Source organism: Physella acuta, unplaced genomic scaffold, assembly GCF_028476545.2.
Source record: "Physella acuta isolate Inbredline_101_S28 unplaced genomic scaffold, ASM2847654v3 ptg000316l, whole genome shotgun sequence".
Lineage (NCBI taxonomy): Eukaryota > Metazoa > Mollusca > Gastropoda > Physidae > Physella > Physella acuta.
In genome coordinates, this window is record NW_026731835.1 from 268,304 (window position 1) to 287,368 (window position 19,065).

Sequence of the window (19,065 nt, forward strand, 5' to 3'; positions counted from 1 at the left end):
TTTTATTTCTGCTAGAGGTCTACATTCGTAAACATCTTACTAAAAACTTATTGACTCTAAATGTGGTTAATTATTACTTAGTCCTTGGAAATCATATTCTAAAAACCAATATTTTCCTTTCAAAATGGCCAAGTTCACGACCTTATCTACATTTTATAAGTTAATTTTAATTTAACGCTGAAAACATTTGAAACCAGCAGTTGAGGCAAAGAATGGTGAACTGCAATAAACAAAGAAATAACCGCATTACATTTCTTGATTGACATTTATAAAGAAAAGTAGCCAGCAGTGGTGGTATTTGTTTTACTAGACAATGCACATTTGCCTTTTTTTTTTCATGGATATAATAAACCATGCTTTCACAAAAATTTAATGTTTTTTGTTGCATGTTTTAAAATATTTTATTCTTATTACTTTATTTTGTACATGTCTGGTATTTTGCAATGTCGTAATACAAAATTCTTTGCATAGAACAGTCAAGAGTGTAGCATAACATATAATTTTAAAAATTAAAATCACATGCTTCATAAATAAGTTGATTAATCTAGAATGTTATTTGACAATTAACACTACAAAAACTAAACAAGTACAGTCTTAGTTATGGAACATTTGCTCTGGTCCAGGCTTCACTGACAGCCCACAGTCGCTTGGCTGCCACGTCATCTAGTGCTTGAGATGCAGGAGGTAACTCTTTACAATCACTGTGTAGTAACGAAATTAAGTTATGTAAATGGCAGGTCCAATCTTTAAAATATCTAAAACTCTAAGCCAGAAGTAATTATTCATAACAGTATATATGAAATAAATTGTTTTATGCTTTTGTTATAACTTTATATTAATTCTAGTATTTAAAATTATTTATTATGTCAATTTACTGAACAAAACACAGTAGTTATTAATTTACCTAAAATATTTTACTTTTACTGTAAGTTTTAATGTTGAGTCTAGTGTTATTATTTTATTTTAGCTGTGGTACTATTTAATCAATCACCTAAAATATTTTACTGTAAGTTTCTTATGTTGAGTCTAGTGTTATTATTTTACTTTAGCTGTAGTACTATCTAATCACTCACCTAAAATATTTTCCTGTAACAGTTTCTAATGCTGGGTCTAGTGCTAACCATTTACCTAAAACATTTTCCTGTAAGTTTTTCTTATTAGCTGTAGTACTATCTAATCACTCACCTAAAATATTTTCCTGTAACAGTTTCTAATGCTGGGTCTAGTGCTAACCATTTACCTAAAACATTTTCCTGTAAGTTTTTCTTATTAGCTGTAGTACTATCTAATCACTCACCTAAAATATTTTCCTGTAACAGTTTCTAATGCTGGGTCTAGTGCTAACCATTTACCTAAAACATTTTCCTGTAAGTTTTTCTTATTAGCTGTAGTACTATCTAATCACTCACCTAAAATATTTTCCTGTAACAGTTTCTAATGCTGGGTCTAGTGCTAACCGTAAAGTTGTTTGAGCGCCTTGTATTGGGGTTTTCATTAGAATAAATTTAATTGGGAAAAGTAGAAAACTAGAGAAGGAAGATTTTGTTATTGGGAGATGCCGTCCCAGCTCTGTTGCAACTATACCAGGATGTAAACTGTTCACTGTTACACCAGTCCCTAGAAATTAAAGATAAAAGTGGTATATATATAATCTTGAATAAGCCTTAACAATATAGAGACAAAGTTTAAATTGAAAAGAAAAAAAAAATTGATTGTAGAAAAATAATTGTTTGAACAATTGTTTTACCCCTTGTTAAGAACGCAAGCTTAGATCAATAAAAGTTTAATTAATTCTCACAAACAGTATTTCTTCCAGACTTTTTCCTCCCGGGGAGGGTGGATAACACAGGTAAATAAATATGTTTTCTATACAAATTCCATTTTGTTCGAGGGGATGGGGGGACGGGATGCCCAGAGCCCCTCTAAAGAGATGTCTGGAAGAAACTCTGCTCACAAAATATATGATACTACTAATAGAATTTGTAATTTCTGCTAAAACTAAAAGTTTTTGTTTGTCATATCCATTTACTTAAAAAAATATTGATTCAACTCTTAATTAAAAGCTTTTTCTTAAGTCACCATGTTCATGGGTTTATGGTTGAATTTTTAAATTAAATTTTGGCCAATCTCTAATGGAGCAGTTTCTGTCAAACATTGCACAAAAGTGCATCTCAGATGCCAAAGCAATAAAAAGTAAATTACTCATAAGATTTATATAAAGATTACTAATTTATTCAATAACAAAAGGGGAAATAACTAAGGGGTAGCAATAGTTCTGAACAGTCAGGCATTCACAAACTTTACACAATTTAGAGCTGAAAATACTGATACTATGCAGACAATACTCATAATCATTAATATACAGGGTTTTACAAAAATGTTTAAAGTAAAGAGGTGTGTCCATTTGATTACGAATGATCATAGTTGAAAGAATAAATATGGTGCTAAATGCTCATAAAACTTAAAAATGACTTGCTATTGCATTTTTTTTACAATTCCTTTGTACTGAAAAGTAATTAATAAAGCACGTATAAAAAATGTATAAAAAATGTAAAGAAGAAGCTTTTAAATGAACTTAAGAAAATAATGTTTATACATTTTAAATTACCTTCAGTTACTTTCAATAAAACAGTTAAAGAACCTAATACTAGACTGTACAGATGCAGCATGTTAAAAAAACATAAGAAAAATGAGCTTACAATTTATATATCCTGCATAATAATATTCAGAATGTTTTAAACTATTTCATTCAAATCTTTGGACCTTTTACAACTGTACTCTACAAGTTTGCAGTATTGACCACAAAAAAATGGACATACTGCATTTTCCTTCTATATGCCATCAGTCTGATTATATTCATTAATAGATTCCACTTTATGTAGTGGCAAAGTATGTTTTTAACTTTATTCTAAACACAAAATATCTCACCTTCTAATCGACTGACAAGCTCTTTCTGGTGCAACAGGTTTGCTAGTTTGCTTTGTTTGTATGCCTCATGTTTGTCGTAGGAGTTTGCACTGTTAAGGTCATCAAAATTGATGCTACCCCTCTTATGTGCAAGGCTTGATACTATAATGATCCGGCTTGGGGCTGAGGCTTTCAATTTATCCAACAGTAAATAGGTGAGGAGAAAGTGACCTGAATATATAAAAAGTTAACACATCGCTATCACTTAGCATGGGCATCAGTTCACCGCTGATAAGTGTTAGCTCGTCATAACCACATGTAAACAAAGAACATTTTTTTTAACTGATGCAGAAAAATAAATATCAGAATTTATTCTTTTAAAAAGTCCCACCTAAATGATTAACACCAAGCTGCATTTCAAAACCGTCTTCAGTCAACATTTTGGGACACATCATCACACCAGCATTGTTGATCAGGATGTCGAGATGCCTCTCAGCTGTTGAAGATAACCTTTTCAATATAATAGTTTATATTTTAAATTTATTTTAATTATTGTACATTATGAAGTTATAAAAAAATAATTCCTGCTTACGCTTTTTATTATTCATTAAAATAGTTATATTTAATGTCAGTGCTATGAAGGGATGGTGTGGTCTAGCGGTAGAGTGCTAGACTGCTAACCTGAAAGTCTCAGGTTCAAATCCAGGTTCATGATTCCACCCAGCTCTGATGGGTACCGAACTCAGATTGAGGAAAGTAAAGGCTGACCACACTGCCTTTTCATATGCTGTGGTCACAGAAACAGGTGAACTCTACTTCACTTGCCCCATGGACATTAAGGTTTGAAAAGGGATCTATACTATGAAACACCAGGCTAACACAAAACAGCATGTTGAAGCAGCAGAGCAAACTTAGGCTTGCATGAATGTCTCGATTTCAGTTCCCAGGCTCTGGAAAGTCTAAGAGTCCACCCAGTTCTCAATGGTAAAGTAAAGCCATCTGAACACAGAACTGACCACTCTATCCTTCTTCTTCTTCGTTCTTAATTTTTAGTGTTGGAAGGGAGCGAGCCATATCTGCCAGAGGGTTTGAACTCGAGACTTTTTTTTAGAATTTATCAACCATGAGCTTTTGCCGACTCGACTACGCCTCCAACACAATTGAGGATACGTGTCAACTGGTTATGCGCCATTGAGGCCATTGACTCCGATTTCAGCCTGCTTTTCTTTTTGGATTTGCTTCCATAGCCTTTGTCCAACCAAGAACAATCTACAAGGCAGCAGTTGTTTGATTTTGGAGTTGTCTCTCTTAGAAGAGTGGCTGTCCCCAGCTTACGAGCCTCATCTGCCCGAGGGTTCGAGATATAGACTTTTCGGTTTAGCAACCATGAGCTTTTACCGACTCGACCACGCCGACCACTCTATCCATTTATATACAATGTTCACAGAAACAGGTGACCTTTAACTAACCTACCCTAGTGTCAATCACGGTTGAAATAGCAACTTTTTTTTTCAAGCCAACATTATATTTAAAAGCCTGTTGACCAATAAAGCCCTTTATATATTGCTGTAAAAAAAAAATTACATGCATGTATGCCTTTGCAGAAAGCTCGAATAGACCCAATGGAGGCCAGGTCTAGTTTCCGACATTCAATGTTGTGGTTGGCTGTTTCTAATATGAATTCTTGCCTCACTTTTTCACACTTTTCAATATCCCTGCAGGCCATTATAATTCTCCCACCTAAATACAGATTAAAATATACATTTCAGACGTAGTCAAAAATATATGTAAAACTACATCTTCCATCAATTTTTTTAACGCTGATAAAAATTGTTGAGTGAAATACCTCTGCGTGCGAGTTCTCTGGCTGTCTCTTTCCCTATTCCAGTGTTGGCACCAGTAATAATTACAGTTTTTCCAGCTATTCTCTCTTCACCTTTGTACCTTGGTCCTCCCATGTAGTCCCTGATATAGAATACATTGAGTTTTATAATAACACTTGCATTGAAGATGAAATTTAAAATGTTATCTATCAAATCTTAACCAATTATTTAACAATACTCACTTCAATAGAACAGTACCACCAGCTATGGTTCCAATGATACTTAGAGGCAAAGTATACTTGGGCAGATGCATTTCTATGCCTAGATTCAAGATTTTAGAAAGATAGTAATCCTAGACAAGTAGCTAGCTCAGAATCATGAGAATGTTGCAAATGTTATTAATATTTATTAAACACAGTCAAAGATTCAATTTAATTTTATTGATTGGCCTATTTCTTAATTAAATTATTGGGTAATATATCATTTTAGGTACGTAAAATCAGCCGAGGCCAGTAATGTGCGACAAAGTTGCCTCATTGTTAAGGCTTTAATTAATAGAAGTATATTGTGATATATTTGTGTCAAACGTTAGCCTATAAATAATTGAATAATAAACCAAAATCAATGGCTAAATAAATCAATATAGGCCAGAAATTAACTATAAACAGCAGAGTTTGCGAGCAAGATTTGCTATTTATAATATATAAACAGCAGTCATCTGTAAAATAGAGTGGCTTCCCCTGAATCTTCCACTAGGTCTATAATTTTATTAAAAAAGAACAACCTTAATTAAGGTGGCTGCTAAAAGGAAATGGTTGCATCTGATGAAAACATCGCTAGATTCTAGTCTTTATTTAAAACTGAAAGGTTTTAATACAAACGAGCCGACCCGCTGCGTATCATACGCCGCTATTTAGTTGTTTTTTTTCTACTTTTCAGTAATTTATAATTTGTGAATTCGACAGTACTAATGCTGCCACTGAAAATATTTGCTTAAAAACACTAACCCCCCCCCCCCCTCCGTGAATGCAGCCTCCTCTTAGTTACCTCCTCTAAGTTCAAAATCGTTTCAAGCTAAATTATCTGCCCCTAATAGCCGTCACCAAACCCGTCTCTATGATTGTAAAATGTAAACAGCGTGAACCACAGCTCAGACTATGTGAGGGGGTGGGGGTGGTAGCGATAGAGAGGAAGAGAGGGGACTGTAAGGCGCGCTTGCAGCTTGTTTTCTAACGGCTCCCAGAAGAGAATTATATATTTAGATATTTAAAAACTGGTAGATCTACATGAATGAAACATTTTTGTAACTTTCAAAACATAAATCTACCTTAAAATGTGAAATAATTACTAAAATTTTTAATTTAATGAGGCACCTTCTTTTCACATCACTAGCCTCGGCCGATTTTCCATAAGACATGATAAGAGCTTTAGAATCTAGATCTAGAATCTATATAAATTTAAATTAATAAATACAGATCTAGAATCTAATAAATATTAAATAAATTTTAACTTCTAAGAAGAGTTTTCTACCCCAGTTTTATAGGTTTTAATGATTTTAAAATTTATGTCTTTCCGTCTTTTCTCTTCTACTTTTTACTTCTACACTACTGATTACTTTGATTCTAGAGTCTGGATCCAGCACATTTCACTACAATACAAATACTGAATTATATTATAGGCCTAGATCTAGATCTACATAATACATCATACATACATAGATCTAGTACATAGATCTACTACATACATACATAGACTAGATCTAGATCTAGATAAGACTCTAGGCCTATTTGGCTATTAACTCCTTCATTGACCTACAGTTTCAGTATAAATTTAATAAATCTTAGAGTAGTTTCCCTTGAGAATTTTTTGTGGTTTTGTGGTTTTAAATGGTTGTCTGGTTCACCCCATGCGTATTATCCAACTACCTGGTTTTTTTTGTCCATTAATAAATAGACTGCACACTCATGATTTTTACCTCCCCCCTCCCCTCCTCCAGACACCCTCCTAAAATGACGTTACACCTCAGCCTACAGCCCCCCATCAAAATTAAATAATTTATCGGTCGGTTAGTGGTGTTAGTGGGTCGTTGGTTGGTCGGTCGGTTAGTGTTGTTAGTGGGTCGTTGGTTGGTCGGTCTAGTTAGTGGTGTTAGTGGGTCGTTGGTTGGTCGGTCGGTTAGTGGTGTTAGAGGGTCGTGGGTTGGTCGGTCGATTAGTGGTGTTAGTGGGTCGTGGATTGGTCGGTCGGTTAGTGGTGTTAGTGGGTCGTTGGTTGGTCGGTCGGTTAGTGGTGTTAGTGGGTCGTTGGTTGGTCGGTCTAGTTAGTGGTGTTAGTGGGTCGTTGGTTGGTCGGTCGGTTAGTGGTGTTAGAGGGTCGTGGGTTGGTCGGTCGATTAGTGGTGTTAGTGGGTCGTGGATTGGTCGGTCGGTTAGTGGTGTTAGTGGGTCGTTGGTTGGTCGGTCGGTTAGTGGTGTTAGTGGGTCGTTGGTTGGTCGGTCAGTTAGTGGTGTTAGTGGGTCGTTGGTTGGTCGGTCGGTTAGTGGTGTTAGTGGGTCGTTGGTTGGTCGGTCTAGTTAGTGGTGTTAGTGGGTCGTTGGTTGGTCGGTCGGTTAGTGGTGTTAGTGGGTCGTTGGTTGGTCGGTCGGTTAGTGGTGTTAGTGGGTCGTGGGTTGGTCGGTCGGTTAGTGGTGTTAGTGGGTCGTGGGTTGGTCGGTCGGTTAGTGGTGTTAGTGGGTCGTGGGTTGGTCGGTCGGTTAGTGGTGTTAGTGGGTCGTGGGTTGGTCGGTCGGTTAGTGGTGTTAGTGGGTCGTGGGTTGGTTGGTCGGTCGGTTAGTGGTGTTAGTGGGTCGTGGGTTGGTCGGTCGAATAGTAGTGTTAGTGGGTGATGGGTTGGTCGGTCGGTTAGTGGTTTTAGTGGGTCGTGGGTTGGTCGGTCGGTTAGTGGTGTTAGTGGGTCGTGGGTTGGTCGGTCGGTTAGTGGTGTTAGTGGGTCGTGGGTTGGTCATTTAAAGAATACCCATTAATACAGAGGTGTAAAACTGTCGTGTGAGTTCAAGGCGGGGAATGGGGGGGGGGGGGCGGCAAAAAATTGTGACAATGTATAACTGGGGGTGTCATATTGTGATGATGTATAATTGTGTCGACATATTGTAACACTGTTTAACTTGGTCGGCATATTGTGAAGATGTATAACTGGGGGTGGCATATTGTGACGATGCATACCGCGAGGTGGTATATTGTGACGATGTATAACTGGGTGGTATATTGTGACGCTGTATAAATGGGGTGGTATATTGTGACGATGTATAACTGCGGAATTGGGGTAATGATTGACAAGAATAAGGCAACGAGTATCGAGTTACTAAAACAAGACTGCAAATATATCGTTCATGGCACAAAAGAAATCATCTTGTTTGCTGCGTCTCCACAGATTCTCAAGTCCGGCATCGGCCCTAAAACACATCTGGAAAACATGAAGGTATTTGTGTTTACTATACTGGTCGCAATAGCTTATTATTACAATTTTAAAGTAATTTAAAGTGAATGTGCTTATAAAAGATGTGTAAAAAACTTAAACTCATTTTTTTCTTCTTTGGTTTTATAATACAACTATATCAGCATTTTACGTTGAAAAACTAAACTTTGTGATCTGTGAATCGTTTTGTGTGAATGTTTCGTGCAGATTCATGTTGGGTTATTTTTTTATTCTATTAAACGTTGTGTGATATAGATCTATGGCCAAAATCAATTGATATCTTTTTCACGCATCTGTGTCATTGTCGTAAAAACGGTGCACCTCCAAAACAGCCCGGGACAAATTCGCCCCGTCAAAACGGCCCCGTTAATATGACCCCGTCAAATCGACCCCCGACAAAACGACCCCGTCAAAATAGCCCCGTCAAAAGGTTGGGCAAAATGTTAAAGAAGATTTATTTAAAAAAAAAAAAAAAAACAATCCCGGGGCCTTTGGGGTGCCGAAGTTGATTTTCTGTCATCCGTCTCGGCACTTATCTGCTCTGAGGGATAAGTGCCGCCATGCGACACTCATCCCTCAGACACACCACACAAACTAACAATTAAAAGCATGCTAATCTTTAATCTACTAAAGATTACATAACATCATCAACAGGTAATACTTAACCGACCATTTATGTACATTTATTTAAAATTTGGCAGGATGATAACTAAATATAATACTCAAATGAATCACATATAGCCTACTATTTAAATGGTCATCCATAAAATACAGTCAATATAGTTTCTTCCAGGCATCCACCCCCCCCCCCCACACACACACACACGAAATGGAATTTATATAGCTAAAATATCCCCCCCCCCCCCCGAAAATATAAAATGCTCCCCCGGAGAAATAAGCCTGAAAGAAACACTTACCCTTTCACGCCTAGAGGAGATGTCGGACTTGTGTGAAGAGGTGCCTAGTGGGAGGGAAGGCGAAGATTAAAGGAAATAACCAGGTTTAGATTGTTTTGTGAAAATATTAATTGAGTTATCCCCCTTTGTCCAGATTGCATTTGATGCAACTATATCTGGTAAATAGGCCCTAACATTTTTTTAAAAAGTATCATAGGGGCGCTCTCAGAAGATAGTATGCAGTTAGGAGCCCTCATTTCCTCAGGCGGCCAATATTTGAAATCAACAATAAACTAAGACCCTGGGTCGGTCAATGGGAAGTGATGGCCAATCCGCGCATTGCCCGGCCAATGCGTGTGACCAATAGGCCTATATATTATATAGAATATAGGCTTATATTGAAATATAAATAATTTATATAGACTCTAATCTAGCACAAGATCATTATTTAGACCTTAGATAATTAGGGCCTACACAGTGGCGGAACTAGAAAAAATGGGCCACCCCGGAAAAATTATATATATATATATATATATATATATATATACAGAGCCGGCGTTAGGGGGTGGCAAACGGGGCGGCCGCCCCAGGCCCCGCGCTTGAAGGGGCCCCGCGTTTCAGCAAGGCCATTGTTGCCTGAATTAGTTTGTAAACTTAAATAACCTTTGCTGAATTAAATTTAAAAAAAAAAACCAACTAAATGGCCGAAGTTGTTGGATGTTAAAACTGAGGCCAAGGCTGATGTTAGTGAGTTTTCCTTTACATGGGCTGGGACAGACCGTTATTCTAAAGAAAGACATTAGTGTCACACATCGCTGGCACGGTCGACTTGCTATTGTCCTGAGGTGACTGGAGATGGCGGTCGCGAATTAGCCCCCGACCTGACATGGGAGGTAAAATCGGGAAAAATGTAAAAAGATACCCTATTGTTTGCGGACCGTTGAAGACGTTTTTTTTTAGTGAGCAGGCGGGGGTGTCTGTAGTAAACAGTCAGTGACCTGATGATGTCTTGCAGAGGAGGAGGGGGGGGGGGTGAGCGGATGGGGACATGCCCCGGAATTCCAGAGCATTTATCCCTAAAATCATAATTTATACACTGTATGAGCATCTTTTTTGTAATTGTGCATATTCACCACGATACGCTTGATAGGCATCCATAAGGTAATTATGTTCATATTTATTTTATATATTGTCAGGTCATCTTTAAATACATTATACTTGTATTTATTTTTATATTTTTGAAGGGCATTTATACAGTAATTATGTCCATTTTCATTTTGGTAAACTTTAACGGTATTCGTAAAGTGATTAAGTACATGTTTATTTTAATTAATTGTAGGGACAGTGGCGTAGCGAGGTCGGGTGTCACCCGGTGCGGCACTTAATGGTGACACCCCCCTCCCCCAGAGGCGTAGCGACCCTTCCCGGGAAAAAACTTTCAAATTTTCAATTTGCACCCCCCCCCCCTCAAACTTTCGATTTGCACCCCCCCTCAAGTTTTCGATTTCCACCCCCCACCTCAAACTTTCGATGTGCACCCCCCTCAAGTTTTTCTCTATATATTTTGCTATTTTTTTGCCTTGGTGTCACCCCCCTTAATGGTGTCACCCGGTGCGATCCGCACCCCCCTCGCTACGCCTCTGTGTAGGGATATTCAGTATAATAGTTAAGACCATAGTGATTCTTGTTTTAAAATAGTGTGGGCACACTAAACAAATTATAAAGTCTATACTGTTTGATACATCGGGCCGAGACTGTTTTATAGTAAAGTTCTCCTGATTTCTAAAACGTCTAAATTACCGGCAGTCCGAGCATGCCATCGCGAAACTCATAAATAACATGGTTCACTAATTATAGACACGGACCTTCTCTTGTGAGAACGCGGTCTTAACCTGTAATGTAATACGTGGACGCTCTATACACACGCACCTTCTCTTGAATGGCTGCGGCCAGATCCAGTAACGTAGTACCCGAACTGATTTTTTTTAGGGTTTGGTGTACAGTTATCCTTCACGGGCTTCACCTCACCCCACCAACTGTCACCCCCCCCCCCCCCAGTGTTCCACCTTACTGAGCGTCCGTGATTACATTTGAGAGTCATTTCATTTGGATATCTATAGCTGTAAACAGTTTTTTTCACGATTCGAGCTTATTCCGAAATCTATCAATGTTTTGCTATTTTCCCCGGCATCCACACACTTTGAATGCCACTGTTAACCCTCGATAAATTGAGAAAATATCGATACTATCACCTGCCACTGTGGACCGATTTAACGTTGCTTCAAAGTGCCCGAAGGTATTAAGTCAGCCAAACAGTGCCTTCAGTACATTTGGAGTATTCGGGATTCCTTTCCCAATACGGCGATCGCCTACAGAATCTTGCAAACAGTTCGAGTCACAGTGGCATGCGCCGAAAGAAGTTTCTCCAAACTGAAGTTGATCAAGAACTATTTGAGATCAACGATGTCCCAAGACAGGCTCTGCGGCCTGTCGATTCTGTCAATAGAAAAAGACATAGCCTCCAGTTTGGACTATGATGATATAATCATGGAATTTTCCCCACGAAAGGCAAGAAAAGTAGATCTTCGTTTGTGAACGTACTGGTAAGATTTTCATAAATAAACATTAATGTAAAAAAATCAGGTTTGAAGCTGACGTTCATCGTCTCTTTAATGCGTGTCTCAAACTTATATCTGTTTTATTTTTTACTTTTCAAACAAAAAGCCTTAACAGAAAAAAGCAACGTTTCAAAAGCCCTTTTAAGTAAACAAATTATTTGTTAATCAGTGTCTTAATGTTAATACGACATTGATAAACAGCTTAAAAATACCATATATATATCGTTATAAATATTAATTCGCTTTGAGAAGAAAAAAAAAACGCCTCACTGTACATGTTTTATTTAATTATACACCAATGAAAAAAATACAAGGCCCCGCGCGGATGGTTGGCCATAGGCCCCGCGTACCCCTAACGCCGGCTCTGTATATATATATATATATATATATATATATATATATATATATATATATATATATATATATATATATATATATATATATATATATATACATATATATATATATACATATATACATACATATACATATATACATATATATATATATACATATATATATATATATATATATATATATATATATATATATATATATATATATATATATATATAAACACAATACGAACATAGAATACTCATTTCGGGCCTGATCGGGTTTTGAATAAAAAATTCAATTGAATCTAATCAAAACAACATGTCATGTGTATGACTGCATTAGTCTGTTTTGAAAATCTCTGTTTTCATTTGTGGTTGCATTAATACTGCAAATAATAAAGTCGGTCAAAAATTATATAAATCATGAAGCTTTGTATAAGTAATGCATGGTATCTCGTGTTATGTTTTTTTTAATGTTTTTCTTTATTTATATTATTAGTTTTAACTACATTTCATTATTATACTATACCATTCTTATAAGTACTTATTTTTTTAAAAATAATAATTAAGATAAGTAATTGTTGTTTAATTTGATTATTAAAAATCTATTAAAAGGAGCTTAATTATGAGCACCCCTATTTGGCTATTTGAAAAAGGGAAATAATTTATGGAAGTGGTTTGAACGTTTGCCTATCTTTCACACTACAGCTATGTGTATATTTAAAAAAAAATTTTTTTTACGCAACAACATGTCTTAGCTACTATATAATATCACTACTGTATTATATCTGTTTGTTATTTACAAAACCACTATCAAGGTGCCAGTGACGAAACTAATATATATATATATATATATATATATATATATATATATATATATATATATATATATATATATATATAACACGCTATCATTCGTGTATTTGTTTGAGACGTTTGCCTTGTTTTCTAGAACAGTGGTTATTAAATGTAAACAATGTCGGCACTTTATTTCTTGGATATTAGTTGTTGGGGCGCTAGTTTGTCAACACTACCACCGATACGAGCCAGCTTAGTTGTTGAGGCGCTATCTATTCGCTTCTTGTAAGGCTAAGAGCGGGAGGGGGGGGGGGGGGTCTGAGAAAGGAACTTAAAAGGGACAACAAAGCACCGATGTGCTTTTATCCATCAGTACCAAATTTGGGATGGTCTCAAAAAGCCGTCTTAATATCTAGCGGCCTCTCGCGCAATTGATGTTTTTTCAACAGAATTTTTCCGACAACAGCGTGTGTTTGATTATAGGAAAAAGAATATACAAGAGCGTGGGATGGTGTCTATAGACAAAGATACTCCAACCGCAGCTACAGTATTCTTTTTTTCAAAACAACCATCAGGTCAAAAATGCAAGAAAATTAATTTTAACTTAAAAAAAATAATTATGGGCGGCTTTGGGCCCCCTAAACGGCGTGGGGCCCCCCGCATTGCGGGGTCTGGCGTCACGATAGTTCCGCCCCTGGGCCTACACAAACTAGTACTAGAAATCTAGATCTAGTACTAGATTCTAGATTTTTGTTTTTATTTAGAAATAATGCTTGTGTAAATTCTGAATTTTTAAATAACACGAATCTAGATCTAGACTAGGCCTAGCAACATAAAAATACGAACTTCCTTTGTCAGTTGATCGCTTCTTTAAATTAAGTTCATACTTGATGTCGATCTAAGTCTAGAATCTAGTCTAGATCTAGATCTAGATATAAATTATTCTAAATACTATTAAGTCGGGCTGTTGACGGTGCTGCCATGTACTAGTCTAGTTTGTAAATCTTGATTAGATTATTTATATGATTACAGATATTTATTTAACTTTAGAAACTTAGGCCAGGGGCCTACTTCGGCTTAGAATGGACACCAGCGAGTTGACGAGATTCCTTCCATAATGACAATGTTGTTGACATGAAATAAAAACGTGCTTTTTAGATTTAGATCTAGACCGTAAAAAAAAAAAAAAATTTAAGCCTAAAATTAATTTAGAAATGTTATATTTTTAGAATATGGGACGGAGTGGTCTAGCGGTAGACCGGTAGAGAGCTGGAGTGCTAACCCGTAAGCCTTGAGTTCAAATCCGTGTTCAACTCAGTAGACCGTTCATGAGTCCACCCAACTCTGATGGGTACCTAACTCACGTTAGGGAAAGTAAAGGCGGTTGGGCATAGTGCTGACCACACTATCTCTTCATATGCCGAGGTCACAGAAACAAGTGAACTCTACTTCACTTGCCCCATAGACCGTCAGGTTTGAAAGGGAAACTTTACTTTTTACTTTATATTTTTAGAATAAATGCTATAAAAGTTGCAAATCCAGAGAACTTGAAAATAATTTGTTGAGTTTAACAGTTTAAGGCTACATTTCTATTTATTTTCATCAAGCCTAAGTTATAACCAGATGTTTCACTTTCGTAAGACAAATATTGATTGGCTGTACAGTAATTTAGTGATCGATAACTATTTGTTTACAAAACTTTGCAGATCAACTTTTTAAACAATGCAAATTTTTTTTTGCTTACAATGTGTACAATAAAATTTATGGCGGCCTATTGAATAGCAGGATGCCATTGTTTATGTCCCCATTACACGTGAAAACCAAATTGTTTTTGCTTTTTTTTTTTTATTTAGTTACCGAAAATATTCAAAACATCAGATAGCCTACATCCAATCTTTAGTAGGCCTAAAGTCCGAAAAAAACCAGACAGACAGGATTTTTAATTTTATAACCATATTAATTGTAACTATGCCGTGCATGATTTTTAAATTAATTTATGGACCTCTCAAATACCTTTGAGACTTTTCTCGCTGGCGTCCAATAAATTAATAGTAGTCCTAATTTAATAGATTTCTAATAATTCTAATAGAATAGAATAATTTTTTTTAATAATAGACTAGCCTAACCTAATATTTATAAATATTTGGGTTTCTAATAAAATAGCATAGATTACTAGATTAGCCTACAGATCTAGTTACTAGTAGTAGTAGGCTATAGATCTACGCCTTAATAAAGTTAGGCCTAATAATTATTATAATAATTAATAATTAGGCCTACAGCAGTACAGGGTAAAACTCATTTTAGCATATTTTATTCCCTGCTTCACGTTCATCTCCAGTTGAGCGTATTTTATTGTAAACACAACCAAAACACTAAAATGTTTTAATGGTCTACCTCTACAAGTCTAAACTCTACAGAGTCACACACATAAAAGGTCGATATTTTCAATTATTTTGAGTCGCTTGCACGCCGACCTACACTTAATCATACTTAATGAATAATAATTCATTTATCAACTATTAGGCTATTATGCCCCCTACTAGATCTAGATTTATAAATATCGTATCTAATAACTAAAGAATTTTAAAGATAGTTTTGATCTAGATGTACTAAAGAAATTAGATCAATTAATTTTTTAGTGCTAAAAATGTTCATTATTCATAGGTTACTCATACTGTGATTAATTTATTGTTTTAAATGTCGCACCCTTCTATTCTAGTTAAGTTAAATTCTAGACTTCTGGACCAAAAAGTAGATCCACAATTCTACCCCTTCTGCTGTTCAAATGGAGGCAATAAATTCTTTGGTAGCTGCATTGGACATTGTTATGAATCCACAAGCTACAAATGATGAAAGACAAAAAGCTCAAAAGGTAAAATATTTTCAATTTTAAATCCTATATCGTAAAGCAGGGCACTAAGAGCTGTGTGGTATTAGGATCCAGTTAGCACCCCACCCCAACAAAACTTACTTCCCAATTTACTTCTGAGGTAACAACCACATAGAAGCAGAGGGTTCTTCTTATATAATTTAGAACCCACTTGGCCCAGCAGAGACATGATGAAACAGGAACAATCCCACTGCCCTTTCCTCAAAATTTAATAGCTAAATCTACATGAATACATTCATTTTGTCCAGAAAAGTTTTATACATTTTTTGTTATGTGGCTCTAGTTGCCTCAGGTGAATTCTTAAGAGGAGCAATCAAATCACCCCTGCCCCCACATTAACCCACCATAAAAGTTCTAATCCTTTTGTAGGTAACATAAATTACTGTTCTTAGATCTCAGCCCAGCAGAGATGGCATGTTATGTTATATATGACCATGGTCCAGCAGGTAGAAGATCATTAGATCTACCTCTGCCCAGCTCCTCAACATTCCTCACCTCCTTAAAACCATTATGTAATCACCATGAATTGTCAAACTTCTTTATAGGTAACTTAACATGGATTGCTGCTCTTAGATCTCAGCCAACCAGAGATAGCATCTTTTATGTAATTTATGACCCTCAGGATCCAGCAGGGAGAACAAAGGGGAAATCAGTATCACTGCTCTCCCCTCAACATTTCTCCCCTACATATCATGTTATGTAATTTATAGCACACATAGCTTATCAGGGAAAGCATAAAGGCAGATGAATTAGTACCTCCCCTTTTTACATACAAGTATACAAAAGTCTTACCTCAGAATTGGAAGATAATACTTAATGCCCCATGGCCCGGCTTCACTTGCCACAAATGCTGATTTTGGAGGTATGGCTTTAAAATCAAAGCTAAATTAAACCACTTTAAAGTAAATTTAATAGTCTTTGTTACTATTTTTGTATTGTGTAAGTTGTGTTAAAATAATTTTTAATATTAGAAAATACTTGGATTAGTAAAAATCTTTAAAAAATGTACAGGTGCCAAAAAGTGAGGCTCTTAGTGCCCTTCTTTTTCCCTTTGTTTTTGAAAGTGTGTGAATAAAATTATTAGCCGAATATTTAAACACAAGATATGGCCTATATTAGATTAATACATTTTTTCTAATCATTACAATATTTTGACTTATTCAATAGTTATGTGAAGACTTTAAAGACAATACTGATCCTCAAGAATGTATTAAGTGTGGGCTTCAGCTGGCCCGGAAAAACAATTCTCCAATGGTTCGACACTTTGGCTTGCAACTTATAGAACACTGCATCAAGTTTGTCTTTTTTTTTTTTAATTAGAGATTATTGTTTTTACATTAAAGTTGAAAGTGTTAGTATTATTAATTATTATCTTGGGTGGTTATTTTTTTTTACCAGTTATTCTTTATATATATAACTGTCCATGTCTTAGCTGATATAAGCAGTTAGCTTTTGAACAATAGTACAGTACAACTATTCTGCACAAAAGGTATTTTGATTACTAAATAATATTTCTCAGGTATCGCTGGGAAGAGGTTGAACATCAAGACAGGTTTCAGCTGAAAAGGAATATTTTGCAGCTAGTGAATGGGGTATGTTAAATAATTTTTGCTTTTTTTTCATTATCTTATGTAGGTCACACGGTTTGGGGTCAAATCCTATAACTCAGTTATGGCATATTATTATGTAAGCTATTTCCTTCAAGCTATGTACACTAATATCTGTACTTCAATCTAATTAGATATTAAATAAGTTGTTAAAACTTTTTGTTAATGTTACAGTACGTAATAACAAAACATAAAAATAAATTTAAAAAAAGGAAATTACTGGGTGCTAGTGATCAGTCTGGTGAGCTGGTGTTCAAGAATAATGTTCAGGTATCATAAGGTTCAGGTGGATGATAATTAAGTGCAGTTGATACCAGAGAAAATAGTCAGAGATGTATCTTTTTGCACTTTTAAAAAAAATCATGGCCCATTTTTTAAAACTGACATTTCAACAACAAAAAATCTGGAGTTGCAATTATAATAGTAGAAGATTTTGTTTTTATTAATGAAATCACAAAGTAAGATCCAATCTGTAATATATTAAAAGTTATAGGACCTTTTTTTTTAACTCTAGGGCACCCATGACATTTTAGAAGAAGCACAGCATATCAAAGATGTAATATCCAGAGTTGTTGTGGAGATAGCTAAAAGAGATTGGCCACAGTGCTGGGCAAACCTGTTTCCAGAGTTTGCTCAGATTTGTGATAAAGGGGTGAGTCCAGACTTTTATCTTTTTAGTAGTGTAGTTACAAAACCCTGAATTTTCTTATAGAAATTTAGGCTGATTATAAAATTATTATTTTCAGCGGAATTATGACCCCCATTGTTTTGTCAAGTGCTAGCATGAAATATCATGCATTGTGCATAATAGAAATTGTACTAAAATTTTTACTCTATCATTATTTTGTACTGGATTTTCTTTTATAAAATAGTTATCTATCCTTTCTTACGAACTTTGGGTTAGATAATAAGATTATTTTGGTTCTTTTAACACTGGCAAAACTGGGAAGTGTGAGGTCAAAACCATACCCATTCTCCTATACTTTTTTTGCTTGTCAGATACCAAACTAGGGGCAATTCTGGATAACTGACAGGCTCAAGACTCTAGGAATGAGCTTTTGCCTGTTCAACTCTTTCATAATTAGAGATCACTTTTACCCACTAAAATTAGTTTGTTTTTCTTATCTCAGGTGACACAGACTGAGATTGTGTTACAAGCACTTTTAAGACTCGCGGAAGATGTTGTCCGCTTTCAAAATCTTCCTAGTGGTAGGCGAAGGGAAATTTTACAAGGCCTGACCTTTGCATTGCGGCCATTATTTGAGTTTTTCCTCTCTACACTAAATGAGAATCTCAAGGTTTACAGAGCCCAGGTACCTGTATTGGTTTGCTTCTTTTAAGTAATTTGTTGTATCCATGCTAATGTTTTAAACACTATATTTGTTGTATCCATGCTTATGTTTTAAACACTAGATTTGTTGTATTCAGGCCTATGTTTTAAACACTAGATTTGTTTTATCCATGATTATGTTTTAAACACTATATTTGTTGTATCCATGCTAATGTTTTAAACACTATATTTGTTGTATCCATGCTTATGTTTTAAACACTAGATTTGTTGTATTCAGGCCTATGTTTTAAACACTATATTTGTTGTATCCATGCTTATGTTTTAAACACTAGATTTGTTGTATTCAGGCCTATGTTTTAAACACTAGATTTGTTGTATCCATGCTATGTTTTAAAAACTAAATTTGTTGTATCCAGGCTTAT

The 19,065-nt window shown here is 35.7% G+C and overlaps 2 protein-coding genes across 9 annotated transcripts in view; one reads left to right on the top strand and one right to left on the bottom strand.

Annotated features, from left to right (window-relative positions):
- Window positions 1-6,572, bottom strand: LOC131940401 (retinol dehydrogenase 13). 3 transcript variants are annotated; one of them, XM_059299005.1, is made up of 8 exons: window positions 6,546-6,572; window positions 4,973-5,051; window positions 4,754-4,872; window positions 4,492-4,647; window positions 3,299-3,403; window positions 2,929-3,138; window positions 1,410-1,617; window positions 1-701 (listed from the first exon to the last, which is right to left on the bottom strand). In XM_059299005.1, exons 2-8 carry the CDS (start codon window positions 5,041-5,043, stop codon window positions 599-601), a joined length of 972 nt encoding a protein of 323 aa, XP_059154988.1. In that variant the 5' UTR covers window positions 5,044-5,051; window positions 6,546-6,572; the 3' UTR covers window positions 1-598. The 3 variants fall into 3 exon arrangements, with proteins under 3 accessions (XP_059154988.1, XP_059154987.1, XP_059154986.1); XM_059299004.1 differs by lacking the exon at window positions 6,546-6,572 and adding an exon at window positions 5,390-5,466; XM_059299003.1 differs by lacking the exon at window positions 6,546-6,572 and having other exon boundaries at window positions 4,973-5,313.
- The window catches only part of LOC131940396 (exportin-5), a 26,257-nt gene continuing 12,741 nt past the window's right edge, over window positions 5,550-19,065 (top strand). For 2 of the 6 annotated variants that reach the window (XM_059298995.1, XM_059298990.1), the window contains exons 1-6: window positions 13,685-13,838; window positions 15,575-15,727; window positions 16,913-17,040; window positions 17,265-17,337; window positions 17,867-18,004; window positions 18,483-18,665. In XM_059298995.1, coding sequence (XP_059154978.1) covers window positions 15,641-15,727; window positions 16,913-17,040; window positions 17,265-17,337; window positions 17,867-18,004; window positions 18,483-18,665 — 609 coding nt within the window. In that variant the 5' untranslated portion in view covers window positions 13,685-13,838; window positions 15,575-15,640. Of the gene's footprint in view, window positions 5,598-8,160; window positions 8,209-13,684; window positions 13,854-15,574; window positions 15,728-16,912; window positions 17,041-17,264; window positions 17,338-17,866; window positions 18,005-18,482; window positions 18,666-19,065 lie in introns of those variants that run through there. The other 4 variants (XM_059298993.1, XM_059298991.1, XM_059298992.1 and 1 more) reach the window with 4 other exon arrangements.